Below are 19,992 nucleotides of genomic sequence, written 5' to 3'. Positions count from 1 at the left end.
TATAAACTATCTTTTTTTTCTATTGGTGAAAGTACACACAATCATTCTCTCCAAACTCAGACATTTTAGACAAATAGATAATAGAGACACAGAGGGAGAGAGAGAGATGATAGATAGATATACATACATACATACTATGTACATATATACTTACATACATTGGTACATAGATGTTTCTTTATCAAAGATTAAGTTATTCTAGATGCATATCCTGTAGCCTACATTTTTATACTTTTTCATCATTTTTAATAACTGCATACTGCTCTATTATATGCTATATTTTCTGTATTAGATTAGATCCATGTTTTATCACCATTTAGGTGGCTTTTGGTTTTCTGTTACTGTAATGTTGAGATAAACCTCTTTATGTACTTGTTCAATTATTCCCATTAAACAAAAGCCCAAGGTGCAAAGTTTCTGAGTAAAAAAATAGGCACATTTTAAGGCTTCTGATGTATATTGCCAAATTGTGCTAAAAAGAAAAACTCTACCAATTAACACTCCCAGCAACAATGCCAAGAGAATGCTAGTTTCCCTACATCTCACCAACACTGGCTGGAATGCATCGTTTTAGAGATGAATGCTGGGAACCGATGCACTCTTTGCTCTACCTCTCCCCCTCTTAACAGCCTAGAACACAGGTGCTCAATAAATCAATCCAGGCTCCAGTCCAGTAGACATTCTGATCTAATCTGACTGCTCTGGGTAACAGAAAAGTCTCCCTTGGTTCACTGCCCAGTATCCTGGCGTCATGAGAATCCTATAAAGGCAGTAGCTCCAGGCACATTACAGAGGGACCCAACTCCACTAAACCACCACCAGCTCCCCAAGTCACCCCTTCAGCCATGAAGTTCCTGCTCCTGGTCTTGGCAGCCCTTGGATTCCTGACCCAAGTGATCCCAGGTAAACTGGATAAACAGGAGGAAGGGAGAACTGGGAACAAGGAACACTAGCAGATCTGGTTGCTCTGGTGCTAGATGAGCCAGGTTGGGTGGAGGCAGGGCTCACCCCACTAGTTCCAGTCTAAGATAGAGATCTCCTAACAACCACCACTAGCCTTGATATCCCACACCCAAACACCACCCTATATAACCTTTATAAAAATTTGTTTTCTATTCTAAAATGATAGTCACCCTCAACCTGAACCAAAATATCTTCTTTCAATTTATGTGAGCTCCTTTTATCTAACCTCCCAAGACACACTGAAGGCTTCTGTCATCACCATGTGCATCCACTGAAATCAGCCCTGGGTTGGAGCTCAAAGGAGGTATTGAGCCTAGAAGGAAAAGATTGAGGTTCCCAGCCCTATGCTCAACAGAAAGCTGGCAGGTGGGGGATGGAAGTAGACCTCTTACAGGGCTAGTTCCCACAGGATGGTAAGCAATGGGTTCAGCTCAAACCCTGGGGCTAGGAGATAATGCAGAGTCAGAAAGAGACAGAGAGACACACAGAGAGCAGGAAGAGAGAGAGATCAGAGGAGGGCCAGGCAATGGATGTGAAGAAAGCCAGAGAGGCCTGAGGGTGCTCGAAGAGGCCCCTGCTGTGAGCCAATGGCAGACACAGAGCACTGAGGTAAACAGATTTTACCAGAGGGTGAAATGGTGCCCAGCACTGTGTGAATGCAAAAATGCCCTGTCACTAGCAACCATTATTTTCTTTTTAATGGTTTTGGAGAATGATTTGACTCCTCCCACTTTGCCCCAGGTTGACTGATATTGACAGTTTTAGAGTCTATGAAAACAAGTATGGCAGAAACACCTTAAAAGGGAGCCTGTGGGGTGAGTGAGAATAGCCCCATTTCTCCCTTTTGAGTATCCAAATGAAGACCATGAAGACCTGGCTCCCCATCCCTGTTTTCACCCCTACATCCTATTCTGCAGTATCAAATTTAGCAAAAAGCTTCAAAGATGCAGATACTGGTAAAGAAGAAGAGCTCCTCAGACAGAGTTCCCCAAGGCCATCAATCCAGGAAAATTCTGTCTCCTCCTCACTGGGTTTCCCGAGTCTCATTTGCACAACATCCTAAGGATATATCTCAGAACAGAAAGCCAAACACTCCCATCTGGCGCTGACAGGTGAGCAGTCCTGTGCTGCTTCTAACCACAACCTCTCTGTCTTGTCCTCTCCCATACAGCCAGTGGGGGTGGGTCAAAATGTGTGAGTGACACCCCGGGATACTGCAGGACACATTGCCACCGGGGGGAGACAGCATTGTTCATGTGCAGCCCTTTCAGAAAATGCTGCATCAGCTACTCCTTCCTGCCTCAGCCTGACCTACCGCAGCTCATCGGGAACCACTGGCCATCAAGGAGCAGAAACACACAAAGGAAAAACAAGAAGCAACAAACGACCGTAACGCCATAATAACCCCTCCTATCACCCCCACCAACTCAAAGAAATATCATTTCCACAGTTCCGGTTCCTCTTACATTGTTGAGAACTAGCCAGGTCTCCTCCTTATGGGGCAGATATCTATAGCCAACCCCAGAACTTCTGTCTTCTACCATTCTGTCATTCATCTAATAACTAATTTGGAGTTTGTATCTATCTTATGAGAACAATCATCATGCAGACTCGTCCACAGGGGATCTGTCAGTTCGGGTCCTCCAAATGAAAAATGCCAAGACAGAATTGGACATGCAAAAGATTGACTGGGAGAACACACCTCTGACGGACAAAGGTGAGAGAGAACAACCACAGGCAGGGAGAACCTTCAGACTGCAGTGCTGACCTAATACGTATCAAAGGAGAGAGGGATAGAGGAGGACTGAATAGAAGGAGACTGAGACTGCAGCTCTAAGAAAGTCTCAGCCAAACAGATGGGGAGGCCCAAAGCAAGGCTTGCCCCTCAGAGGAGCTCACACAGGGCAGGAATAGCCAGGTTCTCATATCCCAGGGGTTCAGTCTTTGGCTAAGAGCAGCCCCTGGAGAACATGGGGTAACTGCTACCATTGGTCTGGAAGTATGACAGCTTGAGGCTGTCCACCAACTATCCCCCTGAAGCAAGTTCTCTTGAAAGGAAATCTGAACAGTGCTGCCATGGAGTATAAGGAGGAAGAGAAAGGAGCTAAAAGTCTAGGTTTGCCCAGCTAGGTAGACTGACTTGTGAAGTATTTATTTTTTCATTTGAGTAACAAAGCAGACAGAATACATAGCTGCCATTGGTAGTACGCCCCGAAAGCAAGGAAGGCATGATGCTGGTGACTCAAACGTACCTACCCATGGTGTAAAATTGGCATAATCCTCCTGGGAAGCTGTGCAGAAATAAGCACAGAGAAGCAGAACTCTACTTGTTTAATCCACTAAACATTACTTCTGGAAATTGGTTCATCATAAATTATCCAAGAGAAGTAAAAAGTTATGGGCACAAAGGTTTTTCCATATAATATTATTTAAAATGCTAAGAAAATGAAAAAATCTAAATGGTGAAATATTATATACTAATGCCATCTATAAATACAAACAAATAGAATGCTTATAGAATAATGGAACATAATAACATTATTCAAAATTGCATTTATGCTGTAGTTGTCAAAATTGTCTCCTTATATGACACAAAAATCATTAAAATTATGACTTTTTTGTTTGGTTGGAAAGCAGAATTATGCATAAATTTCCTCTTACAGTTTGATGCCCATTTGTTTTATATAATATTTATTTGACAGGTACTAACTTCTATTTGAGAAGAACAAACCAAAACACTCAGGCCTAAATAATTAAAAGCAGTCCTAAAAACTAGCAAACCAGGTAAGAAAAGATGTTAATGCCTATTCCCTAACTTATATCTTAGACCAAAATTAATTCTAGATAGTTTTAAAATGACAGTGTAAAAGCAAAGTATTAAAAGATTGTGTGGTCAAATATTCAATTTAAGAGCAAGGAAATTCTTATAAATATAACAATAGAGGCAAAACTCGTGTAAGATTAAATTGATTAGGTGGCATTAAATATTAAGTTCTTGTGTATGTCAAAAGGTATCATTTTGAAATTCATCCATCTTACTGGGTATTGCAGGAGTTCATTCCTTTTTGTTTATAAATACTCTTCTGTCATATGAATAGTATTTATTTATACACTGATTTGTTGATGGACATTTGGGTTGTTCCCAGTTTATGGCTATTACAAATAAAGCTTCTATGAACATTCATGTACAAATCTTTGTATGGATGTATGCTTTCATTTCCCTAAGGTACATATCTAGGATTGGAATGTCTGAATCATATGGTAGGAGAATGTTTAGCTTTTTTTTTTTTTTTTTTTTTTTTGAAATGGAGTTTCACTCTTGAGGCCCGGGCTGGAGTGCAATGGCACAATCTCAGCTCACTGCAACCCTCGCCTCCCGGGTTCAAGTGATTCTCCTGCCTCAGCCTCCGGAGTAGCTGGGATTACAGGCATGCACCACCACGCCTGGCTACTTTTTGTATTTTGGGTAGAGACAGGGTTTCTCCATGTTGGTCAGGCTGGTCTGGAACTCCCGACCTCAGATGATCCGCCCACCTTGGCCTCCCAAAGTGCTGAGATTACAGGCTTGAGAATGTTTAGCTTTTTAAGGAAATACAAAATTGTTTTCCAAAATGGTTGTGCCAGTGGATGTGCCCATCAGCAGTATGTGAAAGTTCCCGCTGTTCCTCATCCTCACCAGCATGTGATAGAGTCAGTCTTTTGCATTTTCATCATTCTAATAGATGTGTAGTGGTATTTTATTATGCTTTCAATTTGCATTTTTAATAACTAGTTACCAAAAAAGTATATTCTGTATGATTCTATTTACATAGTTCTTTAAATTCTTTTAAAATTACATAAAATGATTTAAAATAGAAAGTAAGAATCTAACGACAGAAAGCAAATCACTGATTGTCCGGGGATGTGAAAGGTGCATGGACAGGGCTGAAAGAATGTAAAGGGACCTGAGGACACTTTGAGGGGTGATCAGTCAGGATACATTCATAATCTTGATTGTGGTAATGGCTTAACGGGGATGTACGGAAGTCAAAAAATTACCAAATGGTAAACTTTAAATGTGTTCAGTTTATTGTATATCAATTTAAACTTCAAAAAAGCTATTATTTTAATAAAATAAATAAATCTCACAGTGAAACAGAAAAATTAAAGTATCATAAATAGTTTAAAGACATATGACAAACTGAGACGTGTGATGAAGTATTGATACCGATAAAATATAACAAGTTAGTATGAAGCAACAGGGAAAACATGAAACCCCTACTCAAAAATGAAAGTGACATGAACTAGCTTTTTAACTCCAAAAACGGCCCAAAAATGGGAAAAAATCTGTCTGACTTGTGATCAAATAAATGCAGATTAAAACTACAATGAGATCTTGTTTTTTACCTATCAGATTGTCAGAGAATTAACAAACCCAAGTTTGACAAGGCATAAATAGAAATAAGTCTTATCATCAGATGCTCCTGTTTGTAACAAAATATGTCAATTCTGGAAGACATTGATCTATACACCTTTCAAAACCCTTAAAAATGTTCATGTTCTCTGGCTCAGAGACTCTACTTTTACAGATATATTCTGGGGAAATAATTAGAGTTCATATCAAAAAGATAAATGTATACACAGCACACTCATAGCAGCATAGTTTAAAGTAGTGAAGAGGCGGTAGTGTAAGATGGCTGAATAGAAGCCTCCACTGGTCATGCTCTCATGCTCCCCATTAGAACACCAAGTTTGACAACTATCTACACAAAAAAGCGCCTTCATAAGAATAAAAACATGAGGTGAATGATTATAGTACCTAGTTTTAACTTCATATCACTAAAAGAGGCACTGAGAAGGTAGGAAAGACAGTCCTGAATTGCTGACACCACCTCTCCCCAATCCTCAGGCAACAGTTGTGTGGTGTGGAGGGAGAATATGTGTACTTGCAGGAGGAAGAGCACAGTGATTGTGGGATTTGACATTGGAACTCAGTGCTACTAACACCAGGCAGAACTCAGCAGGTGCCTAGAAAGGGATCATTTAGATCATCCCTAGCCAGACAGAAATCACCCATCCCAGAGGTTGGAACTTCAGTTTCAGCAAGCCTCACCACCATGAGCTAAAGAGCCCTGGGGTCCTAAATAAACTTGAAAGGCTGTATGGGCCACAAGAACCGCAATTCCTAGGCAACTCCTAGTGCTGTGCTGGGCTCAGAGGCAGTAGACTTAGGGAGCACTCAAACTAGTGAGACACCAGTTGGGGAGCTGGGGTGTGTGTGTGTGCGCGTGTGTGTGTGTGTGTGTGTGTGTGAGATTCTCATGCCTCAGCCTCCCAAGTAGCCAGTGATGGCAGTGGCGGCCCATCTGGAGTGGACACTGCCATCACGCCAGCTGTAGCAGGGAGGTGCAGCTGGGTCTGTACATTTCACAGAGGTACGGAGCTGGGGACAATGACAGCCCCACACCTTCCAAGTTGGTGGGGCAGGAGCTCGCCAGGTTCAAATGCAGACACCCAGGTCGCAGTTGTGAAGCCGAGCCTCCCTGTGCTCTTGAGGGTGCTGGGAGCAGGCAGGAGCCCCGCCCTTTTTGGTGTAGCTGCAGGTGCCCAAACCACTGATGCGGAACCAGGCATCTCTACACTCTTGAGGGTCAGGGAAGTCCCCATTGCCCTCACAGGCTTAGAAGTGCCTGCTCCCATAGCCTGGCATCTCCTTGCTGTCGGTGCCGGCTCTAATCTTGGAGCAAAGTCGAGGCCAAGCCCAGGTGCTGTCATAGCCTGCTGGGTGTGCACACACTTGGGGCAGTGCTGACATATCAGCCCCCTGCCACCTCGGACCCCTACAGACTTTGGGTGCTGATAAGCATAGAAGGGAAGCCGAAGTGGGGCTGAGGGCAACTTGGCATGGCCTGTAGGTGCCCCTTGGCACCTACAGCCTGGGTGCCATGAATGGCAGTAGGAGTCTTCTCAGTTCTGTCTCCCTCCCTTCAGTGTGGATGAAGGGGTAGAAACGACGTATAGCATCTCTCTTTCCCAGGGGTCGTGTTGCATCTTTTAATGGTTTACCACTGACAGTGCCACCAACGATTTGGGGATTGTGTCTCTAGGAAGCAATTTACCTAAATTTCATGTATCAATGAAACTGTTTCTCCTTATCGTTTTATTTATTTATTTATTGTGTAAAATAAATATGCTTTTAATATATAATGAAAGCCTGTTGATGTTAACATGCAAGGATTGAAAGAACACCCTGTTGGACTGCAAGATGGCTGCTCCCTCTACCCTCAGCTGCAGCTGCCTGTCAGCCAAGCTTTGATTTCCTAGGCAGAATATAAAAGAATTCCTCTCTGTGGTGGTCCAGGAGACCAAGGGAATTTGGGGAGGCGATAGAATTGCACTCTGATCATGCTGGTGATGAAAACTCGTGCAACCGTACACCCAAATGTTGTCGTTTTTACTGTATGTTAATTTTAGAAATCAAAGAGTAAAAGATACAATCACAAAAATATCATTTGGGGGGGCAAACTTATTCAGTATATGAAGATAATAGAGAACTTTTAATTTATACAAACATGGCTCTCATAAAATAAAATATTAATATAAAATATTAAAATATAAATTCTCAAGAGCTATAACTTAAACTTCTATGTTAATTTAGGTAAGCAATTCTCCTATGAAAAGACTTAAGGATTCTTTCCTTCTCTTTTCCTGTCTTTTCATTTTTCTACAAGGAACAGCATTAAAGCCGACTGAAACAGTTACTGTGACCAGCATGTAATGCTTGAAAAGATGAAAATCGAGCTTTAAGTATGCTCAATCTCAATAACTTTTTTTTTTTTTTTTGAGATGGAGTCTTGCCCTGTCGCCCAGGCTGGAGTGCAATGGCACAATCTCAGCTCACTGCAACTTCCAACTCCCAGATTCAGACGATTCTCCTGCCTCTCGAGTAGCTGGGATTACAGGCACTGGCCATCATGCCCAGCTATTTTTTGTATTTTTAGTAGAGATGGGGTTTCACCATGTTGGCCAGGCTGGTCTCGAACTCCTGGCCTCATTATCTGCCCGCCTCAGCCTCCCAAAGTGCTAGGATTACAGGCGTGAGCCACCACGCCCAGCCTCAATAACTTTTTAATATTTGTGTGCTTAGTTTATTCTTGTTTCTTTGCTAGTTTTTTTCCCTGCAAAAAAAAGAAGAAAAATAATTTTAAATCTTATTTGAAGGATGACTGTACACTGATTGTGTTCTTGGCCTTTGAAAGGAGAGAAGGAGGAAAAGGAGGAGGAAAAGGGAAAATATCTTAAGAGGTTGTACTGTTAATCTACTTCAAGGCAGATTTTAACCACTAATGCTAAAATGCTATTATGAAATTGAATATTTCAACTGAATATTGAAAATGGTCTACTGGTGCTGGGCGCAGTGGCTCACGCCTGTAATTCTAGCACTTTGAGAGGCCAAGGTGGTTGGATCACTTAAGGTCAGGACTTCGAGACTAGCTTGGCCAACATGGTGAAATTCCATCTCTACTAAAAATACCCAAAAATAGCCGGAAATTGCTTGAACCTGAGAGGCAGAGGTTGCAATGAGCTGAGATCATGCCACTGCACTCCAGCCTGGGCAACAGAGCAAGACTCCATCTCAATCAATCAATCAATCAATCAATAAAAATGGTATAGTGGCTTGAAGATGCAGGGGCCTGTAATGAAGAACGTGGATGGCCCCTAGAAACTGAAAGCAGCCCCCAGGTGGCAGCCAGCAAGGAAGTGAGGTCTTCAATTCTACACCTACAAGGAACTGAATTCTGTCAACAACCTGAATGAGCTTGGAAGCTGATTCTTATCCAGAGGCCTCAGATAAGAACTCAGCCTGCCGACACCTTGTTTTCAAATTCATGATACCCTGAGTATAGAACTCACCTGAGCTTGCCCAGACTTCTGCGTTAACAAATAGGTAATGTTTTAAGTTGCTAAATTTGTGGTAATTTGTTATGCAGCAATGGCAAACTAATACAGATTTCCAGCTAAAATATGTTTTGATTTCATGAACTGGCACCTTACAAATTTTGCTTCAAACAACAGAAGGAATGGAAGATGACAAAGAGGTTCTCATCACACTCCTTTTAAGAGACCTCCCCTAGTCCAGGCACAGTGGCTCATGTCTGTAATCCCAGCAGTTTTGGAGGCCAAGGCAGGAGGATCACTTGAGCTCAGGAGTTCAAGACCAGCCTGGGCAACATAATGAGACTTTGTCTCTACAAAAAATACAAAACTTAGCTGGGCATGGTAGCGTGCACCTGTAGTTCCAGCTATTCGGGGGGCTGATGTGGATCCTTTGAGTCCAGGAGGTCAAAGCTGCAGTGAGCCATGATCCCACTGCTGCACACCAGCCTGGTCAACAGAGGGAGACTCCATCTCAAAAATAAGTTAATTTTAAAAAGGGAAACCTTCCTAAAAATCGCATATGGCATCTTTGTGCATACCACTGGCCAGAACTTAGTCACACGGCCACACTAGATTTAAGGGAAGCTAGAAAATGTCTTTATTCCTAGAGGCAGTGTCCGGATAAAATTTTGAGGTCTGCCCTTTTCTCTAAGATCTAGAAAAAAACAAGGATGCCCACTCTCACTGCTTCTATTCAACATAGTATTGGAAGTCCTTGCCAGAGCAATAAAACAAGAAAAAGAAAAGACATCCAAATAGAAAATAAAGAATTGAAAATATCACTGCTGATGACACAATCTTTTATGTAGAAAACCCTAAAGATTCCACCAAAAAACTGTTAGAACTGATAAATTCAATAAAGTTTCAGGATACAAAATCAATATATGAAAGTCAGTAATGCTTAGCTACACTAATAATGAGCTTTCCAAAAATGGAATCAATAGAATAATTCCATTTATAATAGCTACCAGAATAATAAAATCCTTAGGAATAAATTTAACCAAGGAGGTAAAAGACCTGCACACTGAAAACTATAAAACATTAATAAAAAAAATTGAAGAAGACACAAGCAAATGGAAAGATACCCTGTGTTCTTGAATTAGAAGGCTTAATATTGTTAAAATGTTCATATTACCCAAAACAATACACAGATTCAATGCAACACCTGTCAAAATTCCAATGTTATTTTTCATAGATATAAAAAAAATCCTAAAATTCATATGGAGCCTCCAAAAAACCCAAATAGCCAAGATAAACATAAGCAAAAAGAACAAAGCTGGAGGCATCACACTACCTGATTTCAAATTATACTACAAAGCAACAGTATTTAAAACAGCATAGTACTGGCATAAAAAGAGACACATCGAGCAATGGAACAGAATAGAAAGCCCGGAAATGAACCCACACATCTACAGCCAATTGGTTTTAAACAAAGGTGTCAAGTATATGCAAAGGAGAAAGGACAATCTCTTCAATAAATTGTGTTGGGAAAACTGTATATCCATATGGAAAAGAATGAAACAGATCAACGGTTGTCAGGGGCTTAAGAAAGGGGAAAGTGACTTTAAAAGTGTAACTCAAGGGAGTTCCAAAAGGCTAAGTGATTCCGTGAATCTAATAAACATGTTAAAATGCATAAAGTTCGGGTGTGGGGGCAAGGGGAGGGAGAGCATTAGGACAAATACGTTCTTTTCTCGCTTCTGGCCAGGAGGCTTCTTGATCAGTTCAAATTGTTACAAAGTTCAGCTGGAGGTTTCCTTCTCCCTGTGGCCTCTCTGGGCCTCTGGCAGCCCTCCTCAAGGAGCAATCCGTTTCCTTCAGAGGGCCTGTGGGTTCTCTTGGCTTTCCTAATGCGTTCCTGCAGTCCTTCCGAAGCAAAACTTCATGATGCGAGCCTCCACACGCTGCTCTGTCCATCTGAGTGGGAACTGCACTCTAGTACTGCCTCCCATCTGCCATGATCCCTGGTGGTTTCTGACCACAGTTCAATTATTTTAGATTCCATATATAAGTGAGAACATGAAGTATTTGTCTTTCTGTGTTTGACTTATTTCACCTAGCAGAATGTGTAATAAACATTAAAAAAATGAATGTGTAAAATCAGGTAGTGATCATAGCTACAAAGAAAATAAAACAGTGATAGATGGAAAGTGATAGGGAGGAAGAACCTTGTTAGAAATGGTGGTCAGGCAAGACCTCTTTAAGAAAGGAAAAGAGCTGATTGCATGATGAGCCAGCCACGTGAAGACCTTGAGGATAACATGCAAAGCCGGTGACCCACCGGCCCTGCAAAGGCTGAGCAGGAAATAAGCTTGGTTGGCGCGAAGAAGGAAGGCTGGAGGGAATAGAAATGGGGACAGAAGATGAACGCCGGGAGAGGGGGCTCAAAGCCAGCTCGTGTAGGCAGGGACCGGGCACCAGCAAGGCTCGCAGAACAAAGGCCTCTCTCTCTTTCGCCACACTAAGGGCCAAAATGGTCTTCTCCAATTGCAAATTCTGCAATAAAATGCGCCCTTGGCGACTTACAACCAGGATGCATTCCACACCGCTCCCCCACGCCCTACAGCCCGCCCTTGAAGCCGTTAGCTGATTGATTTGCGTCAGTCTTTACCGCCATCTGCCGGCAGTACTCGGTATACCCGCGCCTTGGCGGTCGCACACGTAGGCTAAACGCAGGTACCCCAGACTGGAGGGGTCGGACCCCACTGTTCAGGGCCTTGCCAAAGCCTTCCCAATGTCTACTGGTGTCCCAGACACAAGAGATCCAGGTCAAGACTCACACTTCACAAGACACACAGACGTGGGCCTTAGGGAACAGGAAATTCCATGGAACGTCCATTTACCCAATTAGTCAGACTCACTGAGCCCCAGAATAGGGTTTTGGGTTTTCAATCAACTCCTGCTAAAATTAAAAAATAATGTGTGGTGGCCGGGCGCGGTGGCTCATGCCTGTAATGCCAGCACTTTGGGAGGCCGAGGAGGGCCGATCACGAGGTCAGGAGATCGAGACCATCCTGGCTAACACGGTGAAACCCCGTCTGTACTAAAAATACAAAAACAAAAAATTAGCCGGGCGTGGTGGCGGGCGCCTATAGTCCCAGCTACTCGGGAGGCTAAGGCAGGAGAATGGCGTGAACCCGGGAGGCGCAGCTCGCAGTGAGCGGAGATCGCACCACTGCACTCCAGCCTGGGCAGCAGAGTGAGACTCCATCTCACCAAAAAATAATAGTAATAGTAATAACAATAATGTGTGGTATCGATTGGAATAATAGACATTGGAGGCCACAAACGATGGGAGGGTAAGGGGGGGCGGGGGTTCAAAAATTACCTATTGGATGCAACATTCACTATTCGGGTAATGGGGCACTAGAAGCCCGCTCCACCACTGTGCAATATATGCACTTGTACCCCGTAAATCTATAAAAATAAAAAATAGATTAAAAATAATAATAATGTCTGGTCATCTAAATAGTACCCCTACAGCTTATTAAGTCCTCTGCAGATGCCCCAGTTGCCTGTCCTTCCCATTAAAGGTGATACCCAGTGCTGATTTCTCCCTCAACCTCCGGGTTCCCATAAACCTCTTCTTTCTCACTCCTGCTGCCCTCGGTACTCCAATAAAGAATGATAGACCGGCGGCGCGGTGGCTCATGCCTGTAATCTCAGCACTTTGGGAGGCTGAGGGGGGTGGATCACCTGAGGTCAGGAGTTCAAGACCAGCCTGGCCAACATGGTGAAACCCCATCTCTACTAAAATGCAAAAATTAGCGGGACATTATGGCGGGCGCCTGTAATCCCAGCTACTCGGGAGACTGAGGCAGGAGAATTACTTGAACCCGGGAGGCGTAGGTTGCAGTAAACCGAGGTCGTGCCATTGCACTCCAGCTTGGGCAACAAGAGTGAAACTCCATCTCAAAAAAAAAAAAAAAATGGTAGATGAATTAAAGACAGACATTAGAGCACCCCTGACCCTGGCCCCTCAACACATACACACTCCTATGGCCCCAGGCATGCTGATTTAGAATCCCAGTGATCCTAATTTGCCTAGCCAGAATCTTTGCCTGAATTTCATTAGTACACGGGGCAACACAGAGCTGATAATAATGATGAGCTTTTGCTTGTTTGTTTGCTTTTTTGAGACAGAGTCTTGCTCTGTCACCCAGGCTGGAGTGCAGTGGCACGATCTGGGCTCACTGCAACCTCCACCTCCTGGGTTCAAGCAATTCTCCTGCTTCAGCCTCCCAAATAGCTGAGATTACAGGCGGATGCCACCATGCCCAGCTAATTTTTGTACTTTTAGTAGAGACGAGGTTTCACCATGTTGGCCAGGCTGGTCTTGATCTCCTGACCTTGTGATCCACCCGCCTCGGCCTCCCAAAGTGCTGGGATTACAGGCGTGAGCCACCGCGCCCGGTCCATGATGCGCTTTTACAAGAGATAGAGGTAATTGTACCCCTGCCTAACAAACAATAGGGTGTAGATAGTGACCGTGATTAAGGGGCAGAGTAACTTAAAACTGACACACATGAGAAACATCCTTAAATAATATGACGTTGGACCCTCTCCACAAAGTGGTGTCACCCTGGTCTACACTCCTGTTAACCCATGGGCAACTCCTTGTGCCCTTTGCCCCCTTCCTCTGAACCTGACAATGGTGGGGAAACGGGGGATTCTGCCATAATGGCCAAGATTGTGAAATGTCATTGCATGGCCTTTTCTTGTTGTCATTGTTGTTGAGACAGAGTTTCTCTCTTGTCTCCCAGGTTGGAGTGCAATGGTGCAATCTCAGCTCACTGCAACCTCTGCCTCCCAGGTTCAAGTGATTCTCCTGCCTCAGCCTCCTGAGTGTCTGGGATTACTGGCGCATGCCACCATGCCCAGCTAATTTTTGTATTTGTAGTAGAGACAGAGTTTCACCATGTTGGCGAGGCTGGTCTCAAACTCCTGACCTCAGGTGATCCACCCACCTTGGCCTCCCAAAGTGCTGGGATCACAGGCGTGAACCACTGCGCCCGGCCGCATGGCCTTTTCGCCATGCTTGCCTTTGTTGATGCTCATTTGGTTCCTGAACTGGGTACTCACAGAGAGCTCTTAGGGGGAAATTAAGACACTCCCATCCAAACCCCAAGTCCACTGGTTCATCTTTTGCCCTCACTGACATCAGGTCTTGGCCAGGCACAGTGGCTCCCACCTATAATCCCAGCACTTTGGGAGGCCGAGGCAGGAGGATCACTTGAACCCAGGAGTTTCAGACCAGCCTGGGTAACATAGTGGGAACCTGTCTCTACAAAAAAAAATTTTTAAATTTGTTTTAAAATTATTTTAAAAAGTTAGCTGGGTATGGTGGCACATGCCTGTAGTCCCAGCTACTTTGGATGCTGAGGTGGGAGGATCACTTGAGCCCAGGAAGTCAAGGCTGCAGTAAGCTATTATTGCACCACCACACTTCAGCCTGGGCAAAAGAGCAAGACTCTGTCACAAAGAAAAGACAGACAGAGACATCAGGACTGGCCCCTTCCAGAACCAATTCTACCAGATAGATGAGCTCCTCTCACACACACTAGATCACCTGACAAGCTTGAGTGCAATGCCTGAGATTCCCCATACAAGAGCTCCTTAGGGCGAGGCACAGTGGCTCATGCCTGTAATCCCAGTACTCTGGGAGGCCAAGGCAGGAGGATCACTTGAGCCCAGGAGTTCAAAACCAGCTTGGGCAACATGGTGAAACCCTGTCTCTACAAAAAATACAAAAATTAGGTAGGCGTGGTGGCATGTGCCTGTAGCTCCAGCTACTCCAGCTGAGGTGGGAGGATCACTTGAGCCTGGGAGTTCAATGCTACACTGAGCCGTGATCACACCACTGCATTCCAGCCTGGGTGACAGAGTGAGACCCTGTCTAAAAAATAGAGCTCCTTAAAACAGTAACCTCACGGACTAATGAGAAAGCCATTAATGCACTGCATTGTGCCCGGGTCTGTGACTCTCTATCTAACAAGGTTCTGTGCCTCAATGTCCTTAAAAAGACTGATTCCCGCCGGGCGCGGTGGCTCAAGCCTGTAATCCCAGCACTTTGGGAGGCCGAGACGGGCGGATCACGAGGTCAGGAGATCGAGACCATCCTGGCTAACATGGTGAAACCCCGTCTCTACTAAAAAATACAAAAAAACTAGCCGGGCGAGGTGGCGGGCGTCTATAGTCTCAGCTACTCGGGAGGCTGAGGCAGGAGAATGGCGTGAACCCGGGAGGCGGAGCTTGCAGTGAGCTGAGATCTGGCCACTGCACTCCAGCCTGGGTGACAGAGCGAGACTCCGTCTCCCAAAAAAAAAAAAAAAAAAAAAAGACTGATTCCCATTATTTTCTCTGCCCCTGGGTCCAATCAGATCCAAATAACTGGGATTTGGGATGTGTCCACCTTCACACCTAAGATGGTGTCGCCTCTGCATAGGATTTCACCTGAGATGACACAACCCCTCCAGAAGAGTCCACATGAGACGGCATTGCCTGGAACCCTCACCATTATCTGGAATCCTAACTTGGACTTTAGCTCAAAGAGACCCTGCCTCACAAGCTCCCTGTGCACGCCCCCTTCCCTCACAGGATCTTCTGCCTGTTGGACTTGCCCTCCCGATGACCCTCAGGGACAACTGCAGCCATTAGAGCATACAGGGGCTTTCCCCAACCAATCTAGGTTTGTCCGACATTGCTTGCAATGGAGAATGGCACTCACCACATGCCAGCACAAAGACATTCAATTAAAACAAGTAGTGTCCAGGCACAACTGTCTTACAACCCTGCTGCCTAATATAGTGACACAGGTGGGTTGGATCATTATAAATTTAAGCTTTAGTTTCTGCACTTAGCTTTTGACTGTCTGCTTGCCTGCCCACCCAAGGTGCCTCCTTTCTTTTTAGCACCTGTTCTGTGCAGCAGAAAAGCAGAATTCCAACAGGATGCAGCACCACCCAGGCAAAGACAGTAAGAGAAAACAAGCAGACCAATCTGGGATAATGACTCCCTGCTAAAGAGCTTTACACAAACCCACAAGACCAGAGGGCTTTTAAATGTTTGGGGGCAGGCTGGGCGCGGTGGCTCACGCCTGTAATCCCTGCACTTTGGGAGGCCAAGGTGGGCGGATTACTTGAGGTCAGGAGTTCAAGACCAGCCTGGCCAACATGGTGAAACCCTGTCTCTACCAAAAATACATTTAAAAAAACAAAAATTCAGCCAGGTGTAGTGGCGAGCACCTGTAGTCTCAGCTACTCGGGAGGCTGAGCCACGAGAATCGCTTGAACCCAAGAGGCGAAGGTTGAAGTCAGTCAAGATCGCGCCACTGCACTCCAGCCTGGGCAACAGAGCAAGACTCCACCAAAAAAAAAAAAAAAAAAAAACAGAAAAAAGAGAAAAGATGTGTTGATGAGGATATGGGGGAGGATATGGAGAAACTGGAACCCTCATGCATTGCTTGTGGGAATGTAAAACAGTGTAACCACTGTGGAAAACGGCTTGTTGGTTCCTCAAAGATTTAAACAGAATTATATGATCCAGCAGTTTTGCTCCTAGATATATGTCCAAAAGAATTGAAAGCAGGGACTCAAACAGATATTGTACACCAGTGTTCATAGCAGCATTATTCACAGTAGCCAAAAGGTGGAAATAACCCAAATGTACATCAACAGATAAATGGGTAAACAGAATGTGGTATATTTATGCAATGGAATATTATTCAGCCATAAAAAAGAATGAAATTCTGATAACATGCTACAACATAGATGAGCCTTTAAAACATCATTTCAAGTGAAATAAGCCACACACAAAAAGGGAAATTTGTATAATTTTACTTATATGAGGTACTTAGTATTGGCAAATTCACAGAGACAGAAAGCAGAATAGAAATTACTGGCCGGGCTTCCACGCACTATGACGGCCAGCACAGAGCTGCGGGAGCCGTGCCCGGAGTCAGAGTCATGGTGACCAGCTGCAAGCATCCGTGTTGCGTCCTCCTCGGGAAGAGGAAAGGCTCGGTTGGAGTCGGCAGTTTCCAACTCCCTGGAGGTCATCTGGAATTCTGTGAGACCTGAGAAGAATGTGCTCAAAGGGAAACCTGGGAAAAAGCAGCTCTTCACCTGAAAAATGTTCGCTTTGCCTCAGTTGTGAATTCTTTCATTGAGAAGGAGAATTACCATTCTGTTACTATATTAATGAAAGGAGAAGTGGATGTGACTCATGATTCAGAACGAAAGAATATAGACTCTGAAAAAAATGAAAGTTGGGAGTGGGTTCCTTGGGAAGAATTTCCTCCTCTGGACCAGTTTTTCTGGGGACTATGTTGTTTAAAAGAACAAGGCTTTGATCCATTTGTAGAAGAGTTGAACCATCTGGTGGGATACAAAGGAAATCATCTCTAGGTGGCTGAGAAGATTTCTCGATTTTCTTTAAAAAGACAAAAATAAGGTCTGGTTAAGGAATGAAAAATATCTACATTTCAGAACAACTCCATTTTATCTTAAAAAAGTTCCTGTGATTGCCAATTTATTTGCAGTCTCTTAATGTACCCACCACCCTTTCAGCTAGTACTTGAGAAAATTTTTCTGAAATATGTTATTGAATTGTATTCCAGACACAGAATATATGATAAATACTGATATTATGGGTAATTTGCTTTCCATATTTACCTATGATATGTACTGTACAGTTTGTCATTACTAGCTTGCATGGAGTAGGATGCAGTCGAATTTGCCTTAGTATTTCTGTTCAAATACAGACCCAAATTCAAATATTGTAGTTTAGATTCAAACACAGTATGCCTGTTGCAAAATTTACCAAGTTTGTTGATTACCTCTTTTATTAAACAAATGGTGGGGAGGGTAATATATTGTGACAATCTTTGCAACTTACAGGGAATAGGACAGGTCATTAGGGTATATTTCCCAGGTTTTCAATTGAGAACCTAAACCAAGAGAAGTGAGACAAACCATCTAATGTCTGTATCCTACTATTAACAGGCTGTGTGATGTTGAATTTCTCACTTACTCTCTCTGAGGTCCATAGTCCTTATATGTAAAATGAAGAGATTCGTCTAGAGCAGTTCTCAAAGTGTGGTCTGGGGCCCTCAAGAGCTTTTCAAGGGTATTCTAGGTCAAAGCTATTTTTATAACACTAAGACATCATTTCATCTTTTATTGTTTTTCTTTTTTTTTTATTTGAGAAGGAGTCTTGCTCTGTTGCCCAGACTAGAGTGCAGTGGCACGATCTCAGCTCACTGCAGCCTCCGCCTCACAGGTTCAAGCAATTCTCCTACCTCAGCTTCCTGAGTAGCTGGGATTACAGGCACCCGCCACCACACCTGGCTAATTTTTGTATTTTTAGTGGAGACGGGGTTTCACCATGTTGGCCAGGCTGGTCTGAAACTCCTGAGCTCAAGTGATCTGCCCACCTCAGCCTCAAAAAGTACTGGGATTACAGGTGTGAGCCACCATGCCCGACCATCGTTTATCTTTTTCACTCTCATTTTTTCATGAGTGTGCAGAGGAGTTTTCAAGAGGCTATCTGGTGTGATATTGTAATAGGCTGAATGCAAAAGCAGATGAGAATCCAGCTTTCGTCTGTTGTCTGACATTGAAGAGATTTGGAGAAATGTAAAGCAGCAGTACTCTTCTCACTGATGATTTTTGTTGTTGTTGGTTAGAAAAATGGTTATTTTTAGTGGGTTTTAATATGTGAAAAAAATTAAAATAGCTATTTGTCAAAAATGTTATTTATGTGTTAATACATATTGGGTTTTTATTACTTGTAAATGATTAATAAAAATTTTAAGAAATTTAAAAAAAGAAGAAGAAAGTACTGGCCAGGCATGATAGCTCACACCTGTATTCCCAGCATTTTGGGAGGCCAAGACAGGTGGGTCGCTTGAGTCCTGGAGTTCGAGACCAGCCTGGGGAACATGGCGAAATGCCATCTCTACTAAAACTACAAAAAAAATAGCAGGGCATGACGGCACCTGCCTGTAGTCCCAGCTACTCATGAGACTGAGGTGGGAGGATCACCTGAGCCTGGGAAGTTGAGGCTGCAGTGAGCTGTGATGATGACACCGCACTCTAGCCTGGATGACCGGAATGAGGCCCTGTCTCAAAATAAACGAAAAAATAAGTTACCAAGGGGCTGGGAGCAGGAGGAAATGGGAAGTTATTATTTAATGAGTGCAAAATCTCTGTTTAGGATGATGAAAACTTTCTGGAAATAGATAGTGGTAGTGGTTACGCTACACTGTGTATGTACTTAACGTGACTGAATTGTACACTTATCATGGTTAAAATGATAAATTTTGGGCCGGGCGCGGTGGCTAACACCTGTAATCCCAGCACTTTGGGAGGCCAAGACAGGTGGATCACCTGAGATCAGGAGTTGGAGACCAACCTAGCCAACATGGTGAAACCCCGTCTCTACTAAAATACAAAAATTAGCTGGGAGTGGTGATAGGCGCCTGTAATCCCAGCTAATAGGGGGGCTGAGGCAGGAGAATCACTTGAACCCAGGGAGTGGAAGTTGCAGTGAGCAGAGATTATGCCACTGCACTCCAACCTGGGCGACAGAGCAAGACTTCATCTCAAAAAAGAAAAAAAGAAACAGTCCCAGGATGCATCCATGTGCATGTGCATGCAGGTGTATCTGCTTGTGAGAGCTGCACACACGGCTCTGAGTACCTGGGAAGATACCCATGTGCAGTTGCTGTACATGTGTGGGGTCACTCTCTGGCGCATTTGGAGGCATGAGGGCTACATGCAATGTGAGGGAATCTATGTCCAGGCGTCCTTTCTTGTTTTTCCTCCTCTGAACTTATGCATCCCTCCACAAAAAGTCCAGCTCCTGGCTAAAAACCTATGTGTGATTTTTCAGCTCAACCACAGGCAATGACAGGTTTTACCTGGCAGGCCTCACAGCTGGGTTGTGCACAGCGGATGCATTGCAGTCTTTAAAGACAGTTGCAGGCACAGACTCAAGCCTCCTGGACAGTCGACCTCTCACACACATCTCCGCTCCTACCCCAGGTCTTCATTCAGACACGTCTTCATTGCAGTGGGGTAGGCCTTTGGCCACGACCTCCTTATCATGGGG

At 44.0% G+C, this 19,992-nt stretch overlaps 1 protein-coding gene and 1 pseudogene across 2 annotated transcripts; both read left to right on the top strand.

Moving 5' to 3' along the window:
* Positions 1 to 790: 790 nt before the first annotated feature.
* DEFB132 (defensin beta 132) lies at positions 791 to 4,155 on the top strand. Its single transcript, XM_015149333.3, has 2 exons — positions 791 to 903; positions 2,135 to 4,155. Exons 1-2 carry the CDS (start codon positions 846 to 848, stop codon positions 2,362 to 2,364), a joined length of 288 nt encoding a protein of 95 aa, XP_015004819.3. The 5' UTR covers positions 791 to 845; the 3' UTR covers positions 2,365 to 4,155.
* A 12,557-nt stretch (positions 4,156 to 16,712) lies between these two features.
* LOC716559 (nucleotide triphosphate diphosphatase NUDT15 pseudogene) lies at positions 16,713 to 17,967 on the top strand (annotated as a pseudogene). Its single transcript, XR_013398757.1, has one exon. The product of XR_013398757.1 is annotated as a nucleotide triphosphate diphosphatase NUDT15 pseudogene (transcript).
* Positions 17,968 to 19,992: the final 2,025 nt, after the last annotated feature.

Source organism: Macaca mulatta, chromosome 10, assembly GCF_049350105.2.
Source record: "Macaca mulatta isolate MMU2019108-1 chromosome 10, T2T-MMU8v2.0, whole genome shotgun sequence".
NCBI classification, from domain to species: domain Eukaryota; kingdom Metazoa; phylum Chordata; class Mammalia; order Primates; family Cercopithecidae; genus Macaca; species Macaca mulatta.
This window is presented reverse-complemented; position numbering and strand designations above follow the sequence as displayed.